Below are 23,330 nucleotides of genomic sequence, written 5' to 3' on the forward strand. Positions count from 1 at the left end.
TCATATTTTCATTTCTAATTTTATTGATTTGAGGCCTCTCCCTCTTTTTCTTGATGAGATTGACTAATGGTTTATCAATTTGGTTTATCTTCTCAAAGAACCAGCTTTTAGTTTTATTGATCTTTGTTATTGTTTTCTTTGTTTCTATTTCATTTATTTCTGCTCTGATCCTTATGATTTCTTTCCTTCTGCTAAATTTGGGTTTTGTTTGTTCTTCTTTCTCTAATTCCTTTAGGTTTAAGTTTAGGTTGTTTATTTGAGATTTTTCTTGTTTCTTGAGGTAGGCTTGTATTGTTACAAACTTCCCTCTTAGAACTGCTTTTGCTGCATCCCATAGGTTTTGGATCATCATGTTTTCATTGTCCGTTGTCTCTAGGTATTTTTTTATTTTCTCTTTGATTTATTCAGTGATCTCTTGGTGATTTAGTAATGTATTGTTCAGCCTCCATGTGTTTGTGTTTTTTACGTTTTTTTCCTGTAATTGATTTCTAATCTCATAGCGTTGTGGTCAGAAAAGTTGCTTGATATGATTTCAATTTTCTTAAATTTACTGAGGCTTCATTTGTGACCCAAGATGTGATGTATCCTGGAGAATGATCCATGTGCATTTGAGAAGGACGTGTAATCTGCTGTTTATGGATGGAATGTCCTATAAATATCAATTAAATCTATCAGGTCTATGTGTCGTTTAAAGCTTATGTTTCCTTATTAATTTTCTGTTTGGATGATCTGTCCATTGGTGTTAGTGAGGTGTTAAAGTCGCCCACGATTATTGTGTTATTGTTGATTTCCTCTTTTATAGCTGTTAACAGTTGCCTTATGTATTGATGTGCTCCTATATTGGGTGCATATATATTTATAATTGTTATATCTTCTTGGATTGCCCCCTTGATCACTATGTAGTGTCCTTCCTTTTCTCTTGTAACATTCTTTACTTTAAAGTCTATTTTATCTGATATGAGAATTGCTACTCCAGGTTTCTGTTGATATTTCCATGGAATATCTTTTTCCATCCCCTCACTTTCAGTCTGTATGTGTCCCTAGGTCTGAAGTGGGTCTCTGGTAGACAATATATATATGGGTCTTGTTTTTGTATCCATTCAACGAGTCTGTGTCTTTTGGTTGATGCATTTAATCCATTCACGTTCAAGGTAATTATCAATAAGTATGTTCCTATTACCATTTTGTTAATTGTTTTGGGTTTGTTTTTGGAGGTCCTTTTCTTCTCTTGTTTTTCTCACTTAGAGAAGTTCCTTTAGCATTTGTTGTAGAGCTGGTTTGATGGTGCTGAATTCTCTTAGTTTTTGCTTGTCTGTAAAGCTTTTGATTTCTCCATCAAATCTGAATGAGATCCTTGCCGGGTAGAGTAATCTTGGTTGTAGGTTCTTCCCTTTCATCACTTTAAATATGTCATGCCATTCCCTCTGGCTTGTAGAGTTTCCTCTGAGAAATCAGCTGCTAAACTTATGGGAATTCCCTTGTATGTTAACCTTATGGGAGTTCCCTTGTATGTTGTCATTTTTCCCTTGCTGCTTTCAATAATTTTTCTTTGTCTTTAATTTTTGCCAATTTTATTACTACGTGTCTCAGCCTGTTTCTCCTTGGGTCTATCCTGTATGGGACTCTGTGCACTTCCTGGACTTGGGTTCCTATTTCCTTCCCACATTAGGGAACTTTTTGACTATAATCTCTTCAAATATTTTCTCAGGTCCTTCTCTCTCTCTTCTCCTTCTGGGACACCTATAATGCAAATGTTGTTGCATTTTATGTTGTCCCAGAGGTCTCTTAGGCTGTCTTCATTTCTTTTCATTCTTTTTTCTTTATTCTGTTCCACAGCAGTGAATTCCACCATTCTGTCTTCCAGGTCACTTATCTGTTCTTCTGCCTCAGTTATCCTGTTATTGATTCCTTCTAGTGTATTTTTCATTTTAGTTATTGTATTTTTCATCTCTGTTTGTTTGCTCTTTAATTCTTCTAGTTCTTTGTTAAACATTTCTTGCATCTTCTCTATCTTTGCCTCCATTCTTTTTCAGAGGTCCTGGATCATCTTCTCTATCATTATTCTGAATTCTTTTTCTGGACGGTTGCCTATCTCCACTTCATTTAGTTGTTTTTCTGGGGTTTTATATTGTTCCTTCATCTCGTACATAGTCCTCTGCCTTTTCCTTTTGTCTATCTTTCTGTGAATGTGGTTTTTGTTCCACAGGCTGCAGGGCTGTAATTCTTTTTGCTTCCACTGTCTGCCCTCTGGTGGATGAGGCTATCTAAGAGGCTTGTGCAAGTTTCCTGATGGAAGGGACCGGTGGTGGGTAGAGTTGGCTGTTGCTCTTGTAGGCAGAACTCAGTAAAACTTTATTCTACTTGTCTGCTGATGGGTGGGGCTTGGTTCCCTCCCTGTTGGTTGTTTGGCCTGATGCGACCCAACACTGGAGCCTACCCGGACTCTTTGGTGGGGCTAATGGCGGACTCTGGGAGGGCTCACACCAAGGGGTACTTCCCAGAACTTCTGCTGCCAGTGTCCTTGTCCTCACAGTGAGACACAGCCAACCCCTGCCTCTGCAGGAGACCCTCCAACACCAGCAGGCAGGTCTGGTTCAGTCTTCCATGGAGTCACTGCTCCCTCGTTTGGGTCCCAACACACACACCACCCTGTGTGTGCCCTCCAAGAGTGGAGTCTCTCTTTCCCCCAGTCCTGTCAAAGTCCTGCAATCAAATCCCGCTAGCCTTCAAAGTCTGATTCTCTAGGAATTCCTCCTCCCATTGCCGGACTCCCAGGTTGGGAAGCCTGACATGGGGCTCAGAACCTCCATTCCAGTGGGTGGACTTCTGTGTTATAAGTGTTCTCTGGTTTGTTAGTCACCCATCCAGCAACTATGGAATTTGATTTTATTGTGATTGTGCCCCTCCTACCATCTCACTGTGGCTTCTCCTTTGTCTTTGGATGTGGGGTATCTTTTTTGGTGAGTTCCAGTGCCTTCCTGTTGATGATTGTTCCCTTCTACCCATTTTTTAATTGGGATATCCTTGATCTTTGAATTCATGGAACTCAGAAAAATTGTAATTAGGTTGAGGTTTTATGTTATTTTATATATTACCTATAAAGTGATCATTTAATTAGTATTTATTTTTTGGCCACGCTGCATGTGGGACCTTAGTTCCCTGACCAGGAATCAAACCCGTGTCCCCTGCATTGGAAACACAGAGTCTTAACCACTGGACCGCCAGGGAAGTCCCTTAATTAGTATTTTTAAATTTAAAAGTTGCACAGATAGAGTTTGCATTTAATACAACTGACTGTACTGCATCATTATTCCCTAAGCATATTGTCTGTTGTTATGTCTCTGTAGATGGAAATTATTTTTTACCCTTTCTCTTCTTACAGAACTTGTATTAATTCTCTAAGACTCATCTGAAATATCACTTCCTCCTTGAAACCTTCCCTGATCTTCTAGACAGAATGAATCATTCCCTTTTCTTTTTCTAAAATACCTTGCTTGTATATCTGCTGCATCACTTATTATGGTATGACTTATAAGCTACTCATATTATTCTATCATTGTACTTGGTATGTTAGTATGTACTTCGTGGCTATACCTTATTCATTTGTGCCCTCACTGGGCTTAACACAGTACTAATAGTGGATACTCAGATGTGTTGATTCTAACTAATCTTGCAGAATTATTGTAAAGTTTAAATGAAATACTTTGTATAAATTGCCTTATACGGTGCCTGATGCTGGTACTCAATAAAGTTTCCATCTTTTTTCCTCTTTACTCTTGTTTTAATTTTTCCTCTTGCCTCATTTTTCTCAACTCCCTGTATATTCTGTCCATGACAACAGAATAGAGATTTCTTTCTTTCATTGCTCACATCTCTCTTCTTCAGGGTACTAACACTCACTGTTTGCACCTCTCATTTGTTTATGTATTTATTTTAGGTCACTGGCCCTGTTAAAATTAGAGATTCCCTTAAGGCAGCAGACAGAGGTAATATGACATCTCCACCACTCCTGGATGCCAACCCCATGGAGAACCCAGCACTGTTAAATGACATCAAGATTGAGCCCCCAGAAGAACTTCTGGCTAATGATTTCAACCTGCCCCAGGTGGAACCAGTTGACCTCTCCTTTCACAAGCCAAAGTCTCCTCTTCAGCCTGCCAGTATGCTGCAAGCTCCAATACGTCCTCCCAAGCCACAGTCTGCTTCCCAGACTCTTGTAGTATCCACTTCAACATCAGACACAGGCACTTCAGCAAATATCCCTACTGTTCTGACTCCAGGCTCTATCCTGGCCTCCTCTCAGGGCACTGGTGGCCAGCAGATCTTACATGTGATTCACACCATCCCCTCAGTCAACCTGTCAAATAAGATGGGTAGCCTGAAGGCCATCCCAGTGGTGGTGCAGTCGCTGCCCATGGTGTATACTACTTTGCCTGCAGATGGGAGCCCTGCAGCCATTACAGTCCCACTCATTGGAGGAGATGGCAAAAATGCTGGATCAGGTGAGCATCAATCTGCCCCTTTGCTGGACCTTACCTTCCTTCATCTACTCCCTTTTTGAATATTCTATCTCCTATTTCTTTTCCAATTATTCTTGCATACAGCTTTAAGAGCAATTTTTCATAAATACTGTTTTTATCATGTCTCTTCAATGCTTACAAATGTACAAAGAATCTTTTTCATTTAGCCCATGTTTCTCAAACTGGGGTATACATATCTTTGAGTGAAATACTATGTATCTTCCTGGAACCTCTATATTATTTGACAGTAAGTAATTTAAAACATTTTATATTTTTAAAATATGATTTTATTAAAGAGAAAAATATAATATTTGAATAATATTTTAAAACATGAACTTCAAAAATAGTTTTAAGCTACTAAAGCACCTACACTGGGACTTTCCAGGAGGATGTGTTTAGTCTTCTATGTCATTAGGAATGCTTTGGTAGAAAAGTTGAGAATGTTTCTAGCCCTACATACATAGCCAGCCTTATCTCCCAGCCTCTCCCAGCACTGTACTTTTCTCTTTCCTACAAGTAAAATAGTCTTTGAAATTTTGCCATCTTTCCTGTGTTCCACCTCATTTGGCATCTATCACCTTCCATGTTAATTTTTTACATGCTTGTATCACAAGTGTATGGGTATTCTTCCCAATTGAATTGTAAATTGCTTGAGGACAAGACTCCATCTTATTTTTCTTTGTGCATCTCCAGAGAGCACAGTGGTAGATAGTAGTTGTTTTGTAACAAATAATGTGATGAACAAACTTGAAATTTTTTCCAGGAGAGAGTTCATATGCTGTAATCTTACCTTTTACTTATTTTTAAAATAAGTTCAGAATTCAGAAAGGTATGTTTATCTCCCTTTCACCACTATCGCCCAGCCACCCAGTTCCCCTCCTAGAGACATATCTAGTTTGTAATGGAGAATGATGGAAGAAAATTATATGGCTTCTTGAAGTGGTTCAAGATATTTACCTTCACCACATCTGTAGAATTACAACCACTTCTGGATGTTCAGCTTTAGGAAGGATGTTGGGAAATTGGAGTATAATCAGAGGAGAAAGATTAAGATGGTGAGAGGACTAAAACCCATGTCAGAAAGGAGCTGATAAATGTTTAGCATGAATTAAAAAGACCAAAGGGGAGATATGCGGGTGGAAATGACTAGGAACCAGATTTCAGCTCAGTGTTAAAAAAAAACTTTCTAAGAGTTTTCTACCTTTGAAATTCAATGCCTTGTGATCATTCCATCACTAAATGTAGGAGAATGACATACTAAGCATCAAGTTGCTGAGACTCCGCCATGTTCTTTTGAATAAAAATGCCATTATCGATTAGTGGTTAATTGTGGTAATGATAAGTATTCATAACAATCTTGTTTTTGAGATCCCCTGAGGAGGTTATTTAAAATACAATTATCAATTTTCATATAGGGAGAGAGCCAAACAAAACAGGAAATGGGAAAATAAAATTCTTTGTGCGAGAATTTGCTGATATCAAGGCAGTGGTAACACCAAGGGATGGTTTGATGGGCTTTGAATTCCCCCCACCATAATATCCATCAGTCCATCAGAACTATTTTAAATAAACAGAATAAATTTTAAAAGTGTTCAATGTAGTTTCAAGCTGAGACCATTAGCACAGTGGTCACCAAATGGTATGTTTACACCTTGGTGGGGGGGCAAAGGGGGTATTGCACAAAGTATTTGGAGCACAAAAAGAAAGCATCAAAACTTCTATTTGTATTGTCTCGCCCTTTACATGTTATTTTGTTTATTTTTCATAATGTACACAAAATTTTAGGATGCTAGTACATTTATATCATAAACACACACATACGCATGCAGAGACACAGACACAGATATATGCTTAAAACGTTTTAGTGAATGATACACAATGTATGGAGGTGACTGTGCTAGCCAAATACTCCCCATCCCCAACTTTATTGCCACCCTTAAGTTTCTTCTATATAGAAATTTTGAAGCTTTCACTAGATCTAGGAGATGTCTGACCATCTGACTGAGTTTTGTTAGGCGTCAGAAACACCATTGGTTGACAATAAATATTTAAGGGCTTCTGCCAACATAGGTGGAAGGGAAGGACGCTAACATGTATCAAGCACCTACTAGACACTCATTATGTGTCTCATCTCAATGACTCGTTTCCATTAAGGAACACAAAAGCCAAAGGGGATGTTCTCACCTCTGGCATGAGCCTAGGCATTGATTTGAGGACAGACAAGTAACTATTTAGAGTTTGATTCAACAAATACAAATTGAACCTGACTTTTCAACAGACACTGTCTTGGGTCCTCGAGATAGGGAGTTGAATCATACCCAGACCTTTTCCTAGAGAAACCCACTATCTTATCTTACTCACTATCCTAGAGAAGCTCATTCTAGTGAGAATGCTCCACAGTACCCTTCCCTCAAAGGAATTTCTTTATCCTGCTCTGCTAAAATTTTAAATGCTCTTCTCTTCCTTCCATACAAATATACTTCTTCCATCTTTGCTTTTTCTTTATTTCTCTATTTTGCTGCTACTTTTCATTGTGGGCCAAACTGGGAATCCTGAAAATGATTAGAGGCTCATATATTTGTAGCCCACACTGCTCCTTTTCTTTGCTTTTAGTGAAAGTTGACCCCACCTCCATGTCTCCACTGGAGATCCCAAGTGACAGTGAGGAGAGTACAATTGAGAGTGGATCCTCAGCCTTACAGGATATTCAGGTACAAGAGTAAGTACTTTTATCTTTACTTCAGGTCTGTCTCTGTGTATATATGTGTGTGTCTGTGGTAAAAGTGGAACAAATTCTCAGACACAATAGTAAGAATTTGAGGACAACAAAATATAGGTAAACTGCCTTTTCAGCGAAGGTATGGGCTTGTATGCACACATGTGCGTGGACATGGATGTTATGACACAGTAATGTTTTAATTGTAGATCATCAATCTTTACCCGTGGAAAATTTGCAAATTTCCTATAAAGTACAGTTGCATTCTGTTTCTCTCTGTAAGTTTAAAGCAACCTTATCATTGGCTTGTGTTTTAGCAACCATGTTGGATGAAAAATACATTTCTTTAAACCTAAGAATGAAGCTTATTAGAGTGAAATGCTCATACTGCTAGGGAACAGAAACCACCCAAAGAAACATTACCACCTTCTGGGACCTGTATTTACTGAGCAGAATGGCTAAGTTGAGGGAATTGCTTGAGCTATTTCAATTATTGGGGGGGGGGGCTGGTATTAAATTTGCATAAATTAAATGCATGTATGAGGTGATCCCATTATATGTAAGTCCATTTATTTAGCCTCCACTTTAAAATCACTATTTGGCCTTATCTCTCTTTCTTTGCTCAGACCAGCAGCAATGAGCCAAATGCAGGGAGAAGAGTCCCTTGACTTGAAGAGAAGACGGATTCACCAGTGTGACTTTGCGGGATGCAGCAAAGTGTACACCAAAAGCTCTCACCTGAAAGCCCACCGAAGAATCCATACAGGTCTGCCCACCTCCACCCTACCCCCAACACACACACACACACACACACACACACACACACACACACACAGTCTCTGAGAGACAGGAAGAGAAGAAAGTCTTGAAACAAAGGTTGATCTATTTATACTCATGGGCACAGGTTCCATTCATGGCTTTTATCCCTATGTCTTGTTTCTACTCTACGGTAGCTTTCATGAAACCAGCCTAAGAAAACACTAAACCTGGTGTCTTCTGAATAGTTATCATTCCCATTGAGCACCTGTAGGTCTTTCTAATTGGGAAGTCATAACATTTATAAGAAGATTAAGGCAGATAAGACTCCCTCCCTTGCTACCAGAGCCCCACAAGTTTTATTGAGTATTGAAAAGTACAGTGAAATTAAAGCAGGCTTTTGGAGCTCAGCATCATTTACCAACCTATAATATATCTTTGTTCTCATTAGAAATGAAAGGTGGACATTAGAAAGAATAAGTAAAGCAGACCTGGGGGCTTAGGGCAGGGGCTGGGGGAGTGAGCAAACTGCCCCATCTGAAGGAGAACTATCACTCAACTCCAAATAAGTATTACCAAATCTCCCAAATTAAAAAAAATCAAGATTTTTATGTGAAACATCCTAGATTTTGAATGTTGGCATGTAATTAAACAAATTTTATAACACCATAGATTCAAAGAAACCTGCCTATGGGCCAGAAATAGCTTTTCAGTCATCAGTTTGTACCCTCTCCTTGAAGACTCCTCATCCCCAATCATCTCCAGCTCAGAAGTGAGACTTGGACACCCTGGACTAGGAAGGGGACCTCTTTTCTTGTAAACATATACTGTATTAGAGTTTGTATAGAACCCAACCTTGGTATGCAACCTGGGTATACTTTTTTTCTATTACTGGTATTCCACAGGTTCTTTGGAACTGAGACAGCTGAAGAAATGCCTGCTTTATTGCACTCTAAAGATTGGGGTTCATTGCGAGGTGTTCCAGAGAGTGATAACCTTGTCTCTGGTAGATATTCTCAGCAGAGAGCCATGAGGCTCTAGCTTATCTGGATACCACCTCTAGTATACAATGCAGCCCTTCATCTCCTTTGAGCTTACAATCATGTAAAGCAGAAAGTACAGATACAACAATTTCCATTAAACATACAGTTAAGCCCCAGTTTTTAATAACAGCATCACCCATTCACTCATGCTCAAAATTAATGATTGATTCTTAACATTCTCTGTGCCCCCAGTTATGTGTTTCTAAAGTTCTATTATTTCTTTCTTCAAATAGCTCTTTTATTGAGGATGTAAACATAATAGCCAAGAGCATACACTGTGAAACTACACTGTCTGAATTTGACATCGCAGTCTATCACTCATTAGCTGAAAGTTACTTCATCTTTCTTTGCCTCAGTTTCCTTATCTGGGAATATTAATAGTTTAAACACTTAGAATACTGTCTGACATATAGTAAACTCTCAATAAATGTGAGCTATTATTTGTATCCTTTCAATTCCAGTCTCACTTCCACACAGTTAGGCTTTCTGTCTTAATTTATTCTTTTTCTCCTCCAACTTTATAGTTGAAAATTAAAATTGTTCATATTTAAGATGTAAAAATGGGTGATTTGATATGTATGCATTCTGAAATATTCACCACAAACAAACTGATTAACCCATCCATCACCTCACAAAGTTACCTTGTGTGTATGTGTGTGTGCCTCGTGAGAATACCTAAGATACATCCTCTTAGCAAATTTCAAGTATACAATATTGTTAACTACAGTCACATTGTTGTACATTAGATTTCTAGGACTTATTTATCTTGCAGAACTGAAATCTGTACCCCAGACCAACATTTCCCCATATCCCCACCTCAAACCCAGGTTAGCAAGATTCTATACTCTGTTTCAAAAAGTTTGACATTTTTAAAAAAATTATAGTTGATTTACAATACATATTAAGTTCTGGTGTACAACATACTGATCCAATATTTCTTATAGATTATACACCACTTAAAGTTATTATAAAATATTAACTATATTCCCTGTGCTGTACAATATATCCTTGTATCTTATTTATTTTATAAATAGTAGTTTGTACCTATTCATCACCTACCTCGATCTGCCCCTCCCCCTATATTCCTGTCCCGCCATTCCTCTTCCCATTGGTAACCACTAGTTTATCCTCTATATCTGTGATTCTCTTTCTGTTTTGTTATATTTATTCATTTGTTTTATTCTTTTAGATTCTACATGTAAGTGAAAACTTATATTTGTCTTTCTCTGTCTGACTTATTTCACTAAGCATAACACTGTCCAGGTCCATCCACTTTGTTTCAAATGGCAAGATTTTATTCTTTTTTATGTCTGAGTAATATTCCACTGTGTGTGTGTGTGTGTGTGTGTGTGTGTGAGTGTACCACATATTTTTTTATTGAAGTATAGTTGACTTACAATATTGTATTATTTTCAGGTATACGGCATAGTGATTTAGTATTTTTGCAGATTATACTCCATTATAAATTTTTACAAGATAATGGCTATAATTTCCTGTGCTATACAATATATCCTTGTTGCTTATCTATTTTATACATACTAGTTTATATCTCTTAATCTCATTCTCCTAATTTACCCCTTCCCCGCTTCCCTTCCTGCTTTGGTAACCACACGTTTGTGTTCTACACGTGTGAGTCTGTTTCTATTTTGCATATACATTCATTTGTATTAGTTTTTAGATTCCACATGTAAGTGATATCATAAAGTATTTGTCTTTCTCTGTTTGACTTATTTCACTAAACATAATACTCTTTAGGGCCGTCCAAGCTGCTGCAAATGGCAGAATTTCATGCTTTTTTATGCCTAGTAATATTTCATTGAGTATATATACACTTCTCTATCCATTCTTCTGTTGATGGACGCTTAGGTTGCTTCCATATTTTGGTTATTGTAAATAATGCTGCTATGAACGTTGGGGTGCTAGTCCAACGTTGAAAATACTAGTCTTTTCAAACTAGCATTTTCATTTTCTTCAGATATATACCCAGAAGTGGAATTGCTTGGATCATATGGTAGTTCTATTTTTGTTTTTTGAGAAACCTCCATATTGTTTTCCATAATGGTTACACCAATTTACATTCCCACCAAAAGTGTACTAGGGTTTCTTTTTCTCCTCATCTTATCCAACATTTGTTATTTGTAGACATTTTGATATTAGCCATTCTGAAGGGTGTGAGGTGATACCTCACTGTGGTTTTGATTTGCATTTCCCTGATGTTTAGCGATGTTGAGCATTTATTTCATGTGCCTCTGGGCCATGTGTATGTCTTCGGGAAAATGCCTTTGCAGGTTTTCTACCCATTTTTTCATTAGGTTCTTCTTTTTTTATATGAAGTTTTCAAGAACTGTATATATATATATATATATATATATATATATATATATATGATTTTACACCTTATTGGACATACTGTTTGAAGATATTTTCTCCCATTCAGTAGGTTACCTTTTCATTTTGTAGATGGTTTCCCTGGCTGTGCAAAAGCTGCTAAGTTTAATTAGGTCCCATCGGTTTATTTTTGTTTTGTTTCCTTTGCCTGGGGATACAGATCCAAAAAAAAATATTGCTACAAATTATGTCAAAGAGTGTCACCCCTATGCTTTCTTCTAGACATTTTATGGTTTATGGTATTAAATTTCGGTCTTTAATACATTTTGATTTTATTTTTTATATGGTGTTAGAAAATGCTTTATTTCATTCTTTTATATGTAGCTGTCCAGTTTTCCCAGCACCACTTACTGAAGAGACTGTCTTTTCCTCATTGTACATTTTTGTGTCCTTTGTCATAGATTAATTGGCTATATGTATATGGGTTAATTTCTGGGTTCTCTGTTCTGTTCCACTGATATATGTGTCTGTTTTTGTACCAGTACCAATCTGTTTGGATTACTGTAGCTTTGTAGTATAGTCTAAAGTCAGGGAGCATGACACTTTCAGTTTCATTCTTTTTTTCTGAGGATTGCTTTTGCTATTCAGGGTCTTTTGTGGTTCCATATAAATTTTAGGATTACTAGTTCTAGATCGGTGAAAAATGTCATGGGTATTTGGATAGGGATTGCATTAAATCTGTAGATTGCTTTGGGTGGTATGGATATTTTAACAATATTAATTCTTCAAATCCAAGAACATGGAATATCTTTCCATTTTTTGTATTATTTTCAAATTTCTTTATCAATGTTTTATAGTTTTAGAGTATAGGTCTTTCATCTCCTTGGTTAAGTTTATTCCTAGGTATTTTATTCTTTTTGATGTGATTGTAAATGGGATGGTTTCCTTAATTTATATTTCTTCTCATTCATTATTAGTGTATAGAAAATCTACAGATTTCTGTATATTAATCTTGTATCCTGTAACTTTACTGAAATCATTTATCAATTCTAATAGCTTTTTGGTATAAACCTCAGGTTTTCTATGTCATCTGCAAATAGTGACAGTTTTACTTTCTCCCTTCCAATTTGGATGCCTTTTACTTCTTTTTCTTGTTTAACTTCTCTAACATGAATTTCCAATACTATGTTGAGTAAAAGTGGCAATAATGGGCATCCTAGTCTAGTTCTTTGTATTAGAGCAGGGGTCCCCACACCCGGGCCACTGACTGGTACCGGTCTGTGGCCTGTTAGGAACCAAGCTGCACAGCAGGAGGCGAGTGGTGGGCAAGCGAGTGAAGCTTCATCTGTATTTACAGCTGCTCCCCATCACCCGCATTACTGCCTGAGTTCCTCCTCCTGTCAGATCAGTGGTGGCCTTAGAGTCTCATAGGAGCACGAACCCTACTGTGAACTGAGCATACGAGGGATCTAGGTTGCACATTCCTTATAAGAATCTAATGCCTGATGATCTGAGGTGGAGCTGAGGCAATGATGCTAGTGCTGGGGAGCGGCTGCAAATACAGATTATCATTAGCAGAATGGTTTGACTGCACAGAGACCATAATAAATCAATTGCTTGCAGACTCATATCAAAACCCTATCAATGAGTGGCAAGTGAAAACAAGCTCAGAGCTCCTACTGATTCTGCATTATGGTGAGTTGTATAATTATTTCATTATATATTACAATGTTATAATAATAGAAATAAAGTGCACAATAAATGTAATGCACTTGAATCATCCCGAAACCATCTCCCCCACCCCGGTCCATGGAAAAATTGTCTTCCATGAAACTGGTCCCTGGTGCCAAAAAGGTTGTGGACCACTGTATTAGAGATAAAGCTTTCATCTTTTCATCATTGAGTATGATGTTAACTGTAGGCTTGCCTTTATTATGGTGAGGTATATTCCCTCTATGCTCACTTTTTGAGAGTTTTTATTATAAATAGATGCTGAATGTTGTCAAGTGCTTCTTCAGCGCTTATTGAGATGATCTCATGATTTTTATTCTTCTTTTTGTTAATCTGTTTTGATTGATTTGCAAATATTGAACCATTCTTGCAACCCTGGAATAAGTCTCACTTGATCATAAATCCTTTTTACGTACTGTTGGATTTGGTTTGCTAATATTTTGTTCAGGATTTTTACGTCTATATTCATCAGAGATATTGGTGCATAATTTTCATTTTTTAGTTTCTTTTTCTGGTTTTGGTATCAGGGTAATGGTGGTCTCGTATAATGAATTTGGGAATACTCCATCCTTTACAATTTCTTTGTATGGTTTGAGAAGAATAGGTATTAACTCTTCTTTATTTTTTTTAGATTTATTTTACTTATTTTATTTTTGGCTGCATTGGGTCTTCATTGCTTGCGTGTGGGCTTTCTCTAGTTGCAGCGAGCAGGGGCTACTCTTCATTGTGGTGAACGTGCTTCTCATTGCAGTGGCTTCTGTTGTTGCAGAGCATGGGCTCTAGGCACATGGGCTTCAGTAGTTGCAGCACATGGTCTTAGGAGTTGTGGCTCACGGGCTCTAGAGTGCAGGCTGAGTAGTTGTGGTGCATGGGCTTAGTTGCTCTGCGGCATGTGGGATCTTCCCGGACCAGGGCTTGAACCCATGCCCCTTACATTGGCAGGCAGATTCTTAACAACTGCACCACCAGGGAAACTCTAACTCTTCTTTAAAGGTTTGGTAGAATTTCCCTTTGAATCCAACAGACCTTGATCTTTTGTTTGCTGGGATTTTTTTTTGTTTTTTTGGTAACAAATTTAATTTCACTACTAGTGATCAGTCTGACTAGGTTGTCTATTGCTTTCTAGTTCAGTTTTGGAAGGTTGCATGTTTCTAGAAATTTGTCCATTTCTTCTAGGTTGTCCACTTTGTTGACATATAACTGTTGATAGTTTTCTCTTTTAATTTTTTTATCTCTCTGCAATTCATTGTTATTTCCTCCTCTTTCATTTGTTTTGTTTATTTGTATCCTCTCTCTTTTCTTTTTGAAGAGCTTGCCTAAAGATTGATCAATTTTGTCTATCTTCTCAAAAAAAACTAGGTCTTAGTTTCATTGACCATTTCTATTGTTTTATTTTTGTTTATGTTTTGTCTCCATGTTATTTATTTCCTCGCTGATCTTTATGATTTCCTTTCTTCTGCTGACTTTGGGCTTTCTTTGTTCATCTTTTTCTAATTCCTTTAGATGGAAGTTTAGATTGTTTTTTTGAGATTTTTCTTGTTTCTTCTGGTAGGCCTGTGTTGACAAAACTTCCCTCTTAGAACTGCTTTTGCTGCATCCCATAGATTTTGGAAAGTTGTGTTTCCATTTTCATTTACGTGGAGGTACTTTCTGATTTCCTCCTTGATTTCTTCATTGAACCATTAGTTTTTGTAGAAACCTGTTGTTTGGTCTCCATGTGTTTGTGCTTTTCCCATTTTTCTTCTTGTAATTGATTTCTAGTTTTATAACATTGTTGTTGGGGAAAAGTACATGATATTATTTCTATCCTCTTAAATTTATTGAGGCTTCTTTTGTGGCCTAGCATGTGATCTATCCTGGAGAATGTTCCATGTGCACTTGAAAAAAATGTGTATTTTGCTGTTTTGTGATCAAATGTCCTATAGATATCTATTAAGTCCAACTGGACTATTGTGTCATTTAAGACCACTGTTGCCTTATTGATTTTCTGTACAAATGGTCTGTCAATTGCTATAAGTGGAGTGTTAAAGTCCCCTGCTATTATTGAATTATTGTCATTTTGTTTTATGTATTTAGGTACTCCCATATTGGCTTCTTATATGTTAACAAAATGTCATCTTCTTGTATTGATTCCTTTATCATTATATAATGCCTTTGTTTGTCTTTGGTTATGGCCTTTTTTTAAAAGTCTCTTTTGTCTTTGAGTATTGCTACCTCTACTGTCATATTTATTCCATTTGTATGAAATATCTTTTTCCAACCCCTCAGTTTCCATCTGTGTGTGTGTTTAACTCTGAAGTGAGTATCTTGTAAGCAGCATACACATGGGTCTTGTTCTGGTATTCAGTCACCATACTTTTTTATTGGAGCATTTAGCCCATTGACATCTGAAGTAGTTATTGATAAGTATGTACTTATTCCCATTTTATTACTTGTTTTCTGTTTGTTTTTGTAGTTCTCTGTTCATTTCTTCTTCTGTTTTTCTTCCCTTGTGGTTTGATGTTTTTTTTAAGTAGTATTATTGTATTCCCTTATTTTTTATTTTTTTGGTCTCTACCATAGGTTTTTGATTTGTGGTTAGCATGGGGTTCATATATGTTAATTTATAACTATATCTACTCTTTTAAACTCAGTCGTTTAAGTTCAAACACATTCTAAAAAATCAGCATTTTTTACTTCCTTCCCCAACATTTTGGGTTTTTTGACGTCATATTTTGCATCTTCATGTTTATCTCTTAACTGTTTATGTAGTTATAGTTGCTTTTATAATTTGTTGTCTTTTTAATCTTTGTACTGGCTTACTTAATTGGTTGATCTTCAATCCTTACTATATATTTGCCTTTCCTGGTGGGATTTTCCCTTTATAATAGACTCTTACTTCTTTTCCACTTAGAGAAGACCCTTTAACATTTCTTTTTTGGTAGGTTTAGTATTGATGAACTCTTTTAGTTTTTTCTTGTCTGAGAAGTTCTTTATCTCTCTGATTCTGAATGATAATCTTGCTGGGTAGAGTATCATAGGTTGCAGGGTTTTTTTCCCTTTCAACACTTTGAATATATTATACCACTCCTTTCTTGCCTCCAAAGTTTCTGCAGAGAAATTAGCTGATAGTCTTATGGAGGTTCCCTTGTATATGATTTTGTTTTTCTATTGATTCCTGTATAATTCTGTCTTTAACTTTTGTTATTTGTAAAAATATGGTATATCTTGGTGTAGATCTGTTTGGGTTAATCTAGTTTGGTACCCTCTGTGCTTCCTGTACTTGTATATCTGTTTCCATCTTTAAGTTTGGGAAGTTTTCAGCCATAATTTACTCAAATACATCTTCAATCCCCTTCTCTCTCTCTTCTTCTTCTGAGACCCCTATAATGTGAATGTTGGTATGTTTAATGTTATCCCAGATATTTTACACTATTTTTATTTTTAAATTTGTTTTTCCTTTTGCTGTTCTGATTGGGTGATTTCCATTATTCTACCTTCCAGATCACTTATGTGTTCTTATGTATCACTTAATTTGCTATTCATTCTTTCTAGTGTGTTTTTTATTTCGCTTATTTAATTCTTCAGTTCTGAATGGGGCTTTTTAAATGTTTTCTACTTGTTAAAATTTTTACTGTGTTCATCTATAATCTTCCCTAATTTACTTAACATTTTTGTTACCAATGATTTGAATTCTTTATTTGTCAAATTGTTTATTTCTGTTTCATTATTCATTTTTTTCAGGTATATTCTCTTGCTCTTTTGATTGAGAGCAGTTCCTCTGCCTTTTCATTTTGCTTAAATTTCTCTGTCTCTATTAATTTAGGTGAAACAGTTACCTATTACTTTCTTGAAGGGGTGTTCTTATGTGGGAGTGCCCTGTACAGAATGTGTGTGCCCAATGCCTTTGCTTGGAGAGCTGGATTTGATGTGGATGCAAGTCATTTCTTTCCCCAGGGTGTGCTGGCAGCTATCACTTTGGTGGGGCTGGAGATGGAGAAGCTAGAGATGGAGCTGGGTGTGATGTGGAACTTCCCCTCTGCTCAGTAGCCATCATGGCCCTATCAGGGGTGGGGTCTGATCCCATGTTGCTGGAGCAGAAGCCCTGAGGGTCAGGCTTGAGCTGTCTCTGTTTAAGTGTGTGTTTTCCCTTCTCCCAGGATTGCGGTCCTTGTCCCAGAGGGGCAGAGTGCTGAAGCAATGTGACTCTGTGCAAGCTCTAGGCTCATGTCAGCTACAGACAGAGGTTGAAGCTATCTCCATTTTACTGCCTGTGGAGGCACCCACAATTGTTTGCCTTGCTTGGCTCAGACAGAGCATTGGATGGAAGTCCCCTTTGTCCCTCACAGCTGATTTAGTCCCCAGCTTCTGCTGCACCCACCCAGTTGCGGAATCATAATGCAGGGCAGGTGGGAGTCCTGTGGGGATTCTCAGCATATACAGGGCATGAGCTGTGGTAGAGCGGCTGCTGTCAGAGTTTTGGGCTACATCTGATGCACTGCTTGAGTAAGCACTAACAATAGCTACCACTACTCTACACAGGCTCTCCTCTGGGAATCAGTATCCTCTGCATTCTACAGCCAAGTCTTCTTCCTGGTCATGGCAACCCTAGATCCAGTGTGGCACTGTGACAAGAAGTGAGCAGGCCAAAGCATTTGCTGGGTTCAGGCTGGGATGCATGCAGAGAAGACCATGGAAACCTGGCAACCATTAGATCAGTCTTCTCTCCATCCTGCCTCAGAGGCAAGCCAGCATACACACGTGCTTATCACTAGTGAAGTCCAGGCTTCCCACAGCCCTCCTGTTAGTCCAATCATTCCTCCAACCAACCAAGTGAGCTCATCTCTCCCGCTCAGGAGTCCAGGACTTGGGTGCCCAATCTGTGGCTCTCATGGCTCATTTCCAAGGGCTGGTGCATTCTCCCCTTCCTTCTGAGGCCCCTCCCAGGGGCACAGATCCTGACCTAATCACTTTTCTTTCCTTCCTACCACATTATATGTGGATCTTTCTAACAGCCTTGGTTGTATAGGAGTCTTTCTGCCAGTTTTCAGCTAGCTTTCCATGTGACTTGTTCCATGTATAGTTGAATTTTTGTTGTGTTCATGGGGAAGATGAGCTCGATGTCCTCTTACTCCTCCATCTTGATCAATCCCCCTCTTGCTGCATTTAGAATTCTCTCTTTATGTTTAATTTTTTCCATTTTCATTATGAAATGTCTTGGTATGGATCTCTTTGCATTCATCTTGTTTAGGACTCTATGTGCTTTCTGTACCTGGATATCTGTTTCCTTCTTCACATTTGGGAAGTTTTCAGCTGCAATTTCATCAAATTCATTTTTGACACTTTCTCTCTCTTTTCCCCTTCCAGAAGCCCTATATTGTGAATGTTAGAACATTTGATATTGTCTCAAAGGTCCCTTAAACTACCTTAATTTTTTTAAATTGTTTTTCTTTTTGCTGTTCTGATTGGGTGATTTCCATTATTCTACCTTGCAGATCACTTACACATTTTTCTGTATCACTTAGTCTGCTGTTATTTTTTTCTAGTGAATTTTTAATTTCAGTTATTATATTCTTCAGTTCTGACTGTTTTTTAAAATATTTTCTAGTTTCTCATGAAATTCTAATATGTTCATCTGTTCTTTTCGCAAGTTCATTTAGCATTTTATTAGTAATGCTTTGAACACTACTTCTGATAACTCATTATTATTATTTTTTTTAAATAAAGCAGTGTGTACATGTCAATCCCAAACTCCTTAACTATCCCTCCCTGCTACCTTTCCCCCTTGACAACCAAAAGTTCATTCTCTAAGTCTGTGAGTCTGTTCCTGTTTTGTAAATAAGTTCATTTGTATCATTTCTTTTTGATTCTGCATATAAGTGATGTAATATAATATTTGTCTTTCTCTGACTTACTTCACTTAGTGTGATAATATCCAGGTCCATCCATGTTGCTACAAATGACATTATTTTATTCTTTTTAATGGCTGAGTAATATTCCATTGCATATATGTACCACATCTTCTTTATCCAGTCGTCTTTTGAAAGACATTTAGGTTGCTTCCATATCATGGCTATTGTAAATACTGCTTCAATGAATATTGGGGTGCATGTATCTTTTTGAATTATGGTTTTCTCTGGGTATATGCCTAGGAGTGGGATTGCTGGGTCATATGGTAGTTTTATTTTTAGTTTTTTAAGGAATCTCTGTACTGTTCTCATAGTGGCTGTACCAATTTACATTCCCACCAACAGTGTGGGAGGCTTATCTTTTCTCCACATCCTCTCCAACATTTATTGTTTGTAGATTTTTTGATGATGGCCATTCTGAATGGTGTGAGTTGGTACCTCATTATAGTTTTGATTTGCAGTTCTCTAATAATTACTAATGTTGAGCATCTTTTTTAATGTGCATTTTGGCCATTTGTATGCCTTCTTTAGAGAAATGTCTATTTAGATCTTCTGCCCATTTTTTGTTTGGGTTATTTGTGTTTTTGATATTGAGCTCTATGACCTGTTTGTATATTTTGGAATTAATCTCTTGTCAGTTGTTTCATTTGCAAATATTTTCTCCCATTCTGTGGGTTGTCTTTTCATTTTTTTTTGAAGGTTTCCTTTGCTATGCAAAAGTTTTTAAGTTAAATTAGATCCCTTTTGCTTATTTTTCTTTTTATTTTCATTACTCTAGGAGGTAGATGAATAAAAGTCTGCTGCAATTTATGTCAAAGAGTGTTCTGCCTATACTTTCCTCTAAGACTTTTATAGTGTCCAGGCTTACATTCAGGTCTTTAATCCATTTTGAGTTTATTTTTCTGTATGGTGTTAGGGAGTGTTCTAACTTCATTCTTTTACATGTAGCTGTCCAGTTTTCCCAGCACCATTTATTGAAGAGACTGTCTTTTCTCCATTTTTTATTCTTGCCTCCTTTGTCATAGATTAGGTGACCAGAGGTGCATGGATTTATCTCTTGGCTTTATATCCTATTCCCTTGATCTATATTACTGTTTTTGCACCAATACCATACAGTCGTGATTACTATAGCTTTGTAGTATAGCCTGAAGACAGGGAGCCGGATTCCTCCAGATCTGTTTTTCTTTCTCAAGATAGCTTTGGCTATTTGTGCTCTTTTGTGTTTCCATACAAACTGTAAAATTTTTTGTTCTAATTCTGTGAAAAATGCCCTTGGTAATTTACAAGGAATTGCACTGAATCTGTAGATTGCTTTGAGTAGTATAGTCATTTTGACAATATTGATTCTTCCAATCCAAGAATATCTTATATATCTCCATCTGTTTGTGCCAACTTTGATTTCTTTCATCAGTATCTTATAGTTTTCTGAGGACAGGTCTTTTGTCTCTTTAGGTAGGTTTATTCCTAGGTATTTTATTCTTTTCACTGTAACGGTAAATGGGATTGTTTTCTTAATTTCTGTTTCTGATCTTTCATTGTTAGTGTATAGGGATGCAAGGGATTTTGTGTATCAATTTTGTAACCTGCAACTTTACTGAATTCATTGATTAGCTCTAGAAGTTTTCTGGTGGCATCTTTAGGATTTTCTATGTATAGTATCATGTCATCTGCAAACAGTGACATTTTTACTTCTTTTCCAGTTTGGATTCCTTCTATTTATTTTTCTTCTCTGATTTCCATGGCTAGGACTTCCAAAACTATGATGAATAATAATGGTGAGAGTGGACATCCTTGTCTTGTTCTTGATCTAAGAGGAAATGCTTTCAGTTTTTCACCGTTGAGAATGATGTTTGCTATGGGTTTGTCACATATGACCTTTATTACGTTGAGATAGGTTCCCTCTATGCTCACTTTCTGGAGAGCTTTTATCATAAATCATTGTTGAATTTTGTCAAAAGCTTTTTCTGAATCTATTGAGTTGATCATATGGGTTTTATTCATCAGTTTGTTAATATGGTGTATCACATTGATTGTTTTGTGTATATTGAAGAATCCTTGCATCTCTGGGATAAATCCCACTTGATCAGGGTGTATGATTCTTTTAATGTGTTGTTGGATTCTGTTTGCCTGTTTGTTTTTTTGAGGATTTTTGCGTTTATGTTCATCAGTGATATTGACCTGTAATTTTATTTTGTGTGATATCTTTCTCTGGTTTTGGTATCAGGGTAATATTGGCCTCATAGAATGAGCTTGAGAATGTTCGTTCCTCTGCAATTTTTAGAAGAGTTTGGGAAGGATAAGTGTTTCTTCTCTAAATGTTTGATAGAATTCGCCTGTGAAGCCATCTCGTCCTGGACTTTGGTTTGTTGGAAGATTTTTAATCACAGTTTCAATTTCATTACTTGTGATTGGTCTGTTAATACTTCCTTTTTCTTCCTGGTTCAGTCTTGGAAGGTTTTACCTTTCTAAGAATTTGTCCATTTCTTTCAGGTTGTCCATTTTATAGGCATATAGTTGCCTGTAGTAGTATGTTATGATCCATTGTATTTCTGTGGTGCCAGTTGTAACTTCTCCCTTTTTATTTCCAATTTTATGATTTAAATTCTCTCCCCCTTTTTCTTGGTGAGTCTGGATAAAGTTTTATCAATTTTGTTTATCTTCTCAAAGAACTAGCTTTTAGTTTCATTGATCTTTGCTATTTTCTTTCTCTCTATTTCATTTATTTCTGCTCTGATCTTTATGATTTCTTTCCTTCTAAGTTTGAGTTTTGTTTGTTCTTCTTTCTCTAGTTGCTTTAGGTGTAAGGTCAGATTGTTTATTTGTGATTTTTCTCGTTTCTTGAGGTAGGATTGTATTGCTATTAACTTCCCTCTTAGAACTGTTTTTGCTGCATCCCATAGGTTTTGGGTCATCATGTTTCCATTGTCATTTGTTTCCAGGTATTTTTTGATTTCCGCTTTGATTTCTTCAGTGATCCATTGGTTATTTAGTAGCATATTGTTTAGCCTCCTTGTGTTTGTGTTTTTTACAGTTTTTTTTTCCTGTAATTGATTTTTAATCTCATAGCATTGTAGTTGGAAAAGATGCTTGATATCATTTCAATTTTCTTAACTTTACCAAGGCTTCATTTGTGACCCAAGGTGTGGTCTATCCTGCAGAATGTTCCACATGCACTTGAGAAGAAAGTGTATTCTGCTGCTTTTGGATGAAATGTCCTATAAATATCAATTAAGTCTATCTGGTCTAATGTGTCATTTAAGGCATGTGTTTCCTGATTAATTTTCTGCCTGCATAATCCGTCCATTGGTGTAAGTAGGGTGTTAAGGTCCCCCACTATTATTGTGGTACTGTTGATTTCCCTTTTTACAGTTGTTAGTATTTGCTTTATGTATTGATATTCTGCTATGTTGGGTGCATAAATACATACAAATGTTATATCTTCTCCTTGGATTGATCCCTTGATCATTATGTAGTGTCCTTCCTTGTCTCTTGCAACAGCCTTTTTTTAAAGCCTATTTTGTCTGATATGGGTATTGCTACCCCAGCTTTCTTTTGGTTTCCATTTGCATGGAATTTGTTTTTCCATCCCCTCACTTTCAGTCTGTATGTGTCGCTAGGTCTGATGTGGGTCTCTTGTAGACAGCATACATATAATTCTTGTTTTTGTATCCATTCAGCCAGTCTATGTCTCTTGGTTGGAGCATTTAATCTATTTACATTTAAGGTAATTATCAATATGTATGTTCCTATTGCCATTTTCCTAATTGTTTTGGGTTTGTTTTTGTAGGTCTTTTTTCTTCCCTTCCTCTTTTGTTCTGTTCTCTTGTCTTTCTTGCCTAGAGAGGCTCCTTTAGCAATTGTTGTAAAGATGCTTTGGTGGTGCTGAATCCTCTTAGCTTTTGTTTGTCTGTAAAGCTTTTGATTTCTCCATCGAATGTGAATGAGAGCCTTGCTCGTTAGAGTATTCTTGGTTGTAGGTTTATTAAACAAATGTCATAAAGAAAGAAAAAGAAAGACATCATAAATTATAAAGGGATCAATACAAGAAGATAATATTACACTTGTTAAATTTATGCACCCTATATTGGAGCACCTAAATATATAAAATACATACTAAGGGACATAAAGGGAGAAAGGGACAGTAATACAACCATATTAGGGGCCTTTAATAACCACTGACATCAATGGACAGATCATTTAGACAGAAAATGCAATAAGGCACCAGAGGTCCTAAACGACACAGCAGACCAGTTGAACTTAACTGATATCTACAAGATACAATATCCAAAAAACAAAACAAGGCAAAACATCAAAATACACATTCTTTTCAAGTGTGCATGGAATGTTC

The 23,330-nt window shown here is 36.9% G+C and overlaps 1 protein-coding gene across 2 annotated transcripts in view; it reads left to right on the forward strand.

Moving 5' to 3' along the window:
- KLF8 (Kruppel like factor 8) overlaps window positions 1-23,330 on the forward strand; it is a 296,936-nt gene that overhangs the window by 262,310 nt on the left and 11,296 nt on the right. Inside the window, exons 3-6 of one of the 2 annotated variants that reach the window (XM_036839939.1) lie at window positions 3,938-4,502; window positions 7,134-7,239; window positions 7,863-8,002; window positions 8,665-8,795. In XM_036839939.1, coding sequence (XP_036695834.1) covers window positions 3,938-4,502; window positions 7,134-7,239; window positions 7,863-8,002; window positions 8,665-8,768 — 915 coding nt within the window. In that variant the 3' untranslated portion in view covers window positions 8,769-8,795. Of the gene's footprint in view, window positions 1-3,937; window positions 4,503-7,133; window positions 7,240-7,862; window positions 8,003-8,664; window positions 8,796-23,330 lie in introns of those variants that run through there. The other variant, XM_036839938.1, reaches the window with a different exon arrangement.

This window comes from Balaenoptera musculus, chromosome X (assembly GCF_009873245.2).
Source record: "Balaenoptera musculus isolate JJ_BM4_2016_0621 chromosome X, mBalMus1.pri.v3, whole genome shotgun sequence".
Taxonomy (NCBI): domain Eukaryota; kingdom Metazoa; phylum Chordata; class Mammalia; order Artiodactyla; family Balaenopteridae; genus Balaenoptera; species Balaenoptera musculus.